General features: G+C 32.6%; 1 protein-coding gene across 1 annotated transcript; it reads right to left on the minus strand.

The window, feature by feature from the left end:
* Positions 1-2,567: 2,567 nt before the first annotated feature.
* Positions 2,568-3,549, minus strand: LOC123903297 (NDR1/HIN1-like protein 10). The gene has a single exon (XM_045953249.1). The coding sequence runs from the start codon at positions 3,438-3,440 to the stop codon at positions 2,808-2,810; it is 633 nt and encodes a 210-aa protein (XP_045809205.1). The 5' UTR covers positions 3,441-3,549; the 3' UTR covers positions 2,568-2,807.
* Between the last annotated feature and the right edge of the window lie 4,876 nt (positions 3,550-8,425).

Here is an 8,425-nt window from a genome sequence, read left to right on the forward strand (position 1 = left end):
CAATTCTACGGCAACAACCGTTCGATATTGAAACAACAAAAATTATTTAACGAAGAAGAGAAATAGAGAGAAGGAAATATACGGTTTTCTCAGAATGCAGAGAAAAAGAATTGATTTTGAAAACTGAAGAATGAAGTAGTATTTATAGGCAAGTAGGGAGCTGGAATCAGAGGAAATCGTGGAGCTGAAATTGCCCAGTCAAAAATGAAACGTGGGCAAAAGAATAGGGCCAGGTAATTTGACCGTTAACAGATGTACATCTGTTTCAGACTTGGTCTAAAGCACATTTAAAATGTGCGAATTAAGGGGACACACGTATTCAAAATTTTCTTTTTCTTAGCATTAAAAAATTAATATATCACCCAAGCCCAGCCCATACCGACCCGGCCAGACGGCGGCAGCGCGCATGTGACATTCAACATTGTGTGCAGTCTCCCTTTCTTACAAAAGTGGGTAACCCAAGGGCACACCTTTGGTTGCCACTTTGTGATATATAAACACTACCAAGAAGTGTGATCTTAGCAATGTGGGACTTAAAGAGTCTTTTTTCCAATTCACACTATACATGGTTCTAACACTATGTGTTTACTTCAATACCAAGTTTCCTCCAATTCTCATCATGTTCCAACACTCACACTTAAAACTTAACAAATGCTTCACCTATTGTTGTAATCGGTATAGGAGTGGACTCAACTTTTTTCTTTTTTTTTACAGGAGTGGACTCAACTTTTTTCTTTTTTTTTACGGGAGTGGACTCAACAATTGATAATTCACAAATGCGGTCAAATAGTGGTTCGAAGGCACAACATGATCACAATGCATCACATGCTTTGAAAATTTGGTTTGTGTGAATATTAAGCATGTTGAGTGTCATGCTAATTCTTCAAATGCCAACATGTATGTAGGCGTAGCACCACCTATTTGTGAATTATCAAAAGTTGAGTCCATCTTCCAAAACATTCATTCTTCAAATGCTAAACTGGAGGAAGAGAAAGTGGTTATTTCTGAGAAGCCAAGACTTATGGTAAATAAATACATAAAGTTGTTATTATTGCTGATTTTATTGATCAATTATTTACCGTGCATGGAATAATAGTAATGTGCCAGCTCACAAATATTTTGATAATAATCCTCTTTTAGGATTTGTGGATTCTAATACACTACGAACCATTGTTGAAAGGAGAGGTTATTAGCATGAATAAGTTACAATCGGAAGACACGTGTCCTCCAATGATTGCTTAGGAGAGGAGCATTTAATCATGAGGAAATTGCTACTTCTGAACATATTCATAAGACCCATGCAAATCATGAAGATCATGGAAATAGAAATCATAAGGATCATGAGACTCATAAGAAATAAGAAAATACATGTAGCAATAATAATGAACATCAACAACCTATTCATGACATTGAGATATTGTTGGTTCCTGAAATACAGTTGGAGGGAGCGTTTACTGCACATCTTGCCCCCAGGTAGACCATGAGATTTGTGTTGAGGGTGACTTGCAGTAGGTTTATTCTGACTCTTGCATTGTTCTTGAAACACAATTGCCCCAAGTGGTAATTGATGATACGGAGAAAATAAAATTAGCTTTGACCAACAGAGCAAGTAAAGGATGTGAGAAAGGTGTGCCGTCGACACGTTACATCTCTAAAAAAGCTAAAAAAACAACAACTAAGGTTTGCTAGAAGCATTGGAAATTACCATGCCCGTTCTAAGGGTCCATCTCATACTTAGTGCTCTTTTGAAACATGAGAGGAATTGAGAAGATAACACGTGCACTGACAAGTTAGAAAATCATAAGCATTAGATACTTAGGGGAGGATTAGAGTCTACAAAGGGTGTCAATCTATTTGGGATGCGTTTTAGACACTTTATTGTGACTATGCTTTTAGTTCACCTAAAAAATATATACTCCCTCCGTTAATTTTTATTTGTCATTTTAGAAAAAAATTGTTTTAAATTAGTTGTCGTTTTGATAATTTAAGGTTATATTTTGTCTATTATAGCCTCATTTCAATAAAACCAATTAATGGAATATATTTGGAAAGTAAAGATTTTTTTTGGTATATAAATTAATCTCTACCAAGCTACAACTAAACTAAACCTAGAAAAGCAATAAAGAAAGCAAGTAAAATAAACATAAAATAAAAGACTTCATTTTCATTTATTAGGTTAAAATATGAAAAAACACTACATATATAGGACTCCTATTGAGCCTAAGGGCATAAAACTCATTTAACAACCCAATAACATAAATACTAAACTAATTAATAATATAAATAATATATCTCATTAATATCTAAATTACTTAATTAAATGCTAAACCCTAATAATTAATTAATTAACTACTAACTAATCTTCTATCATAACATATTAATTTTTTTTTTATAATTTTTTTTTGTACATAATATATTAAATTTATTGGAAAGAGAATGTTTGTGCAAAAAAAAAAAGAATTTATTGGTGGATTAAAATTAGGATATAATAGGAAGATACGGTGCAAAAATACACTTTCTTAATTCGGTCTTCTTTTTTCTTTTTAAATCGACAAATAAAAATGAGCCGAAGAAGTACTCATCCTTTAATATTTCAACAAACAAAAATACATTGAAAATAAAATTGTAAGGCCCGGCCCAACAATTTGTTCATTTCTAAGAAAAACATATGTGCAAAGAATGAACAATATATACGTCGCCATGTACATAAATATATATTTTTACTAAAATCCAAAATATTACGAAACAAAAGGCATAGGAAAAAAAATCCATCTAACAAATAAGTGATGCCCGTGAAATGATGATTCTCAAAAATTAACATGGCATTTGGTGGGTTCAAATGCATTCATAAACTTAGTCCCATTATTAGAACCAAAAGGAACATCAAGACCACATTTAATGTTACCCTTAAAATCATCTTCATCAACAAAATCCCAAACCTTAAACCTGACGCTATAGTACAACTTCACATCGATATGAAAAACTCCATCTTTCTTATCACGTTCAATGTTAGAAATCTGATCATGATCGAAAACCACAACACGTTGTCCAGAGAAAACACCATTAATACGATTCGTTTTTTTAGTGTCTTGACGAAAGGAATTAAACCCCATTGTCATAACATTCGTTGAAGTGAACCTAGTTCCTTCATAGGACACGTGTCCCTCCATTTTATCGTAGTATATGGTGAGTTTTTTGTTTGGGTTATGGGCCGTGAAATTGAGCATGAGGTTGTAACGAAGGGTGTTATTGGTGTAGTTGAATTCGGTTAGTTTGGCTTCTTTGACACTAAATTTGAAGGAACGGGGTTGAACAATGAAGAAGATAATGAGAATTGCGAGAACTATGAGGACGATTAATGCTACGACGACCTTCCAAATTACACCAAAGAGGCAACAACAACAACTTCTACCGCGGTTACGGGGTTGCACTTCCGCCATATATATAACTGCTGTAGTTGAGTGAAAGAAAATAAAATAGGAAATTGATAATTGTTATAGAAAAGTTTATAGAAGCAAATGAATGAAGTGTGTTTTGTGTGAGTGGAAGGAAGGAAGTATATATAAGTATGTAATGTTATTATATTCAGATTGATTCATAAAGCCTAGAGCTTATCATGTTAATCATTAAGAAAATACTTTAGCCATAAGCGGAAGCGTACCTGAGTTTGAGTTCGCCATATGTGATGATCAAAGGTCACGGGTATGTGTGATCTTCCAACCGCAGAATTCCTTATTGGCTCCTAAAACCTCTTCTGATGGGGATGAAGAGAGAACTTTTTGACTGAGCGCCGTTTTCACGTTATTCTGCAATTGGGGACCATAACCCCTATAAATAACCTTAGGGTTATTTCCTATTTTTCAATTTTCTAATTTGGCCCCTCATCAAATTAGATATTGACTTATGGTATCTACACAATAAATTGTCTTTCATGATATTTATGCTTTTAGCCATAGACTTATATATTATTAATTAGACCACTGATGCTTTGGCTAATTACATAATGGCCCTAACACATGTAATATTACTATTGTGACCCAAAAAATCCTAACAATCTCCCACTGGTCACATATGTAATTATACACATGTGTTAGACTTTATGAGCTCAAAATTCGCCATTATATTCCTTAAGCATATCCAAATTATCTCGTCCATTAGTCATGCCAATATATAGAACCAAGGTGATTTTCGTTACATTAATCATAACTAAACCCATCAATGATCACCAATAGTGACACAACTAAATGACATAGATCCATCATGAAATGTGTAGCATGAAAATCACATGAAATTGGTCTGTATATGTCGATTTTCAACTGGTCCTCTTTAATCCTTAGTGAGATCAAACCTTAACCAAAGTTAGAGTGTAAAAATACCAAAACTTTATTTCTGCAGAAAATATTCTTAAGTCTTATTTGAACTGAAGTGTGTCTATATTATAAAAGCATTAAAAATAACAAACTCCCACTAAAACTTAATATCACTTAATGACTTGACACTCATACGAGAAATATGCTCATAGAGCCTTTTTGGGTGAAAAACTTTAGTAAGCGGATCCGCAAATATGGAGTTTGTACCGATATGCTTTATAGACAACCGTTCACTCTGAACTTAATCTTTAATAACAAGAACTTGATCTCTATATTCTTGAATTTGTCGAGTTCCTTGTTATTGAAAATAGAACTAATAATTTATTGTCACAAATAACTTTAGTGGTGTTTCAATTCCTTATCCACTATGTGCAGCCCCGTGACAAAGTTCTATAATCAGATGCATCATGATATGTTATCTTTGCATCCAACAAAATCGGAGTCAGTACACCAAATGATCTCAAAAAAAAAATCTGACCTCCAATACATGAGCATGTAGTTTTTTGTTCTCTTTAAATACTGTATGACCCATTTGGCTGCTTCAAATGGTCTAATCTTAAATTTCTTAAATATCTGCCCAACATCCCAAAAATTGTACGCAATACCTGAACGCATACAAAACTGAATATACATTAGACTCCCTACTACTTATCATAAGGAATCTTCTGCATTTACTTTTCTTTAAAGTTATTCATAGGGCACTGTTTGAGACTAAACTTGTCTCCCTTAGCCACATGGTTCACCGTCTTGTCATTGACAAACAAAACCAAGAAAATATATTTGCTCCCACACAATTCATGATATATACAATCATCAACCAAATTCACCTCAAAACCGAATGAGATGATCACTTGATGAATTTTGAAATACCATAATTGAGATGCTTGCTTGAGTTCATATATGGATTTCTTAAATTTGCAAACCATATATTTTGAATCTTTTGAAACAAAATTTTCCGGTTGCACCATATACATTGTTTCATTAATGTTACCATTTAGAAACATTGTCTTTATATCCACCAGATGTAACTCAAGTTCTAAATGTGTCACCAATGTCATTATGGTCCTAAAAGAGTCTTTTGAAAAAACCGAAAAGAAAGACTCTTTATAATCAATGTCTTCTTTATATGTAAATCCTTTTGTGACAAGACGAGCTTTTTACCTCTCCACATCGCCTATCGAATCCCTCTTGGTCTTAAATTATTTAAGACCAATGAGTTTCGCACCTTATGGCAATGAGAAAATCCCAAATGTCATTGTCATTTATGGAATTTATCACTTTATTTAGGGCACCGATCTACCTTTGAGAGTTAGAACTTTCCATTGCTTGATGAAATCTGATTAGATCATCATCCATCATTCCAATGTTAACCTTATGTCCCTGGATAAATACAATATAATCATCTATTGTATTTCTATTTTCTCTCGTGGATCTCCTGAATGACATATGTTCTTGAGGTGTAAGAGTTTGTTCATATGGAACAATTTTTTGTATGGAGAGTTAAACACCTGTGGAAATATCAATATATTCCTCCATAACCATATCTCCCCCTGCAAACTCGACATCCTCAAAGAACTCCTGATAAAAAAAATGAAATTTAATTGTGGGATCATAAAACATGTACCTTCTTCTCATTTGTATTATAAGGTCTTGCTTTAACCGGACATTAAGGGCATATGCTGCAGTTTTAATTGAATAAATTATTGGACGTTGTTCACCTGAATTGTTAAATCTACCATAGTATTTACCACCACGGTTAAACTTAACTCTTTTTGATTCTTTAGTCGAGTTGATTCACAACTCCAGCCTAAATAAAAATTGAATATGTCCAATGACTTTCTTGTTTCATGAATGAGACAAATGATGCCATATACAAAATCGTCTTTGAACATTATAAATATTGTTTACCATTCCAAACAGCCGGAAAGAATGACACACAAATATCAATATTTATATGTTCAAAGACATCCAAAGTCTCATTGGCCTCATATCTCCTTTATTGGTTTATTTTCCCTTTTCTGGAAAACCTGAGTCTGAGATTTCACTTGACATAAGTCTCTTTATTCTCCATTTGGAGATGTCACCCAATATCTTGTGTCAAATGTACCTGAATTCTCATTGGTTAATTAAATGAAGCAATTGTGTTAAATTGAATAGAGATTATTGTAACCTGACAAAGAACCAAAACCAACTAATTTTAAATTTTGAAATAATTTAAGTTTTCATTCCCAAATAAACAAGAAAAACCAAATAGGTTCAAAATAAAAATAGAACTTAATTTTTGTTTGAAAGACAGTGCAAAAATAGTTTCATCAAAAATCCAAATACAATTTAGTCTTTATCAATAATCTAAATTTTTTCAATTGCCTCAACTTGAACTGTTTTGTCGTCAACCACATATAGATGTATCTTTCACCATCACGTAGTTGCCGACAATTCATAAAACCTTACATAGGCACACTGTTGTTAGTTGTGACACCCGAATCTATCCAACATGTGTGTCTACATACCAAAGTTAAATCAACCTTAAAACAAACCAGATAAGAAATATACCTTCCCTTAACATGTCATGTTTGACAGTTAAAGTAATATTTCTTTTCCCTTTAGTTCCACAAAAGAAACAACTATCGTTACCTGATTTAAGTTATTTATGTTGTTGTTCCTTTTGAGACACTGTATCCGCAGCTTATCCTTATGCTTTATTGAATTAAGGTTTCCCAAAAGCGTAGGTATATAAGACTTTTCGTTCTTGAGAAACCTCTTTTCAAATTTCCTTAATGAAAAATGTTACCGTATTTATCTTTTCAGATAGTCTGCCCTAGAATGTTCCCATAGTGGCATTTCTTATGATCATCGAACATATGCAATTTGACCTCTCCCACCTTCCAATTTCCCTCTTTTGTTTAGAGGTACTCTCATCCGTACGAGGTGAGGGAGAATCAATCCTTAACGCAACATCGAGATCCATACTTCAAGAACTATCAAAAGATTTACTTTCTAGAACTTGAAGTTTGAGCCATTTAACTAAATTGACGTTGGAAGTAACTTCAACATGTCATTCATAACCGAAGAGAGAACAAAAATCAAGCAAAACATGCTCAAATAAACCTCAAAATAAAAGTAACTTTAAATTCAAATAAAGGTAAACTCCATTACAAGATATCGGGAATCCATTAACATTCTATCTTTGGACAAAATATTAACTTTTCAGTGATACCTTGGCGCAGTAATCAAACACTGATAATAAGAACATGTCAAATAACAAATTTTCCTTTGGGCCAATTTATTATTTACACGTAAAACCGAATAATTATCACACGTTTATCACCACAGGTGCACTTATAATTCTGTAAAATAGTTACCTTCCTTTGGGCCGGTTAAATATTCACATAAGTTACAAGCACACAACCTTTTTATATTTCAAAATAAGTTAATCTACACAAAAGAGGTTACTTTGGCAACATAATGTTTCAATAAACTTATTTCAAAATATAAACTTAAACTGTGAAATATTTGAATTTAAATTACTTAACCAGAAAATTATAACCAAAGTTGCAAGCATAAAATAACTTGCAATTTCCCACAATAGTGCTTTCAAAACTGAATTTACATGAACCATTGTTGCACTGATTCAAAATATACACTTAATTCACATATCAAATGCTTATTCTTATTTCGATCAATTTGTTTCTAAAACAAATATTAAATTGAAAACTGTATTGAAATAAGATTACTTAAAGCAAATAATATAAAGATGAAACTTATGAAAAATGAGAAACTGAACCTCATAAAAATTGATACCGAATAACATCTATATATATAGACCAAATGGGAACCGAAATAGTGAAAGCTGATTTTTGCCAAAAATAATTAGCTTTTGATCTTATAATCTTAATCAAAATTCATAAGTTCAATCTGAATTGTTCCAAGCACTTTACAGCTTAAAATAACATTTAAGAAAATTCGTATAGGAACAGGTATTTCCTCACGGCACATAACAAAAAAAAGAATAAAGCTTATATTCATTCAGATTGAATCAAGACCAGATGCCATGT

The sequence above is a fragment of the Trifolium pratense genome, linkage group LG1, assembly GCF_020283565.1.
Source record: "Trifolium pratense cultivar HEN17-A07 linkage group LG1, ARS_RC_1.1, whole genome shotgun sequence".
Lineage (NCBI taxonomy): Eukaryota > Viridiplantae > Streptophyta > Magnoliopsida > Fabales > Fabaceae > Trifolium > Trifolium pratense.

Coding starts and splice junctions, on each gene's coding strand:
- LOC123903297 (XM_045953249.1), bottom strand. CDS start 3,440: ATGGCGGAAGTGCAACCCCGTAACCGCGGTAGAAGTTGTTGTTGTTGC.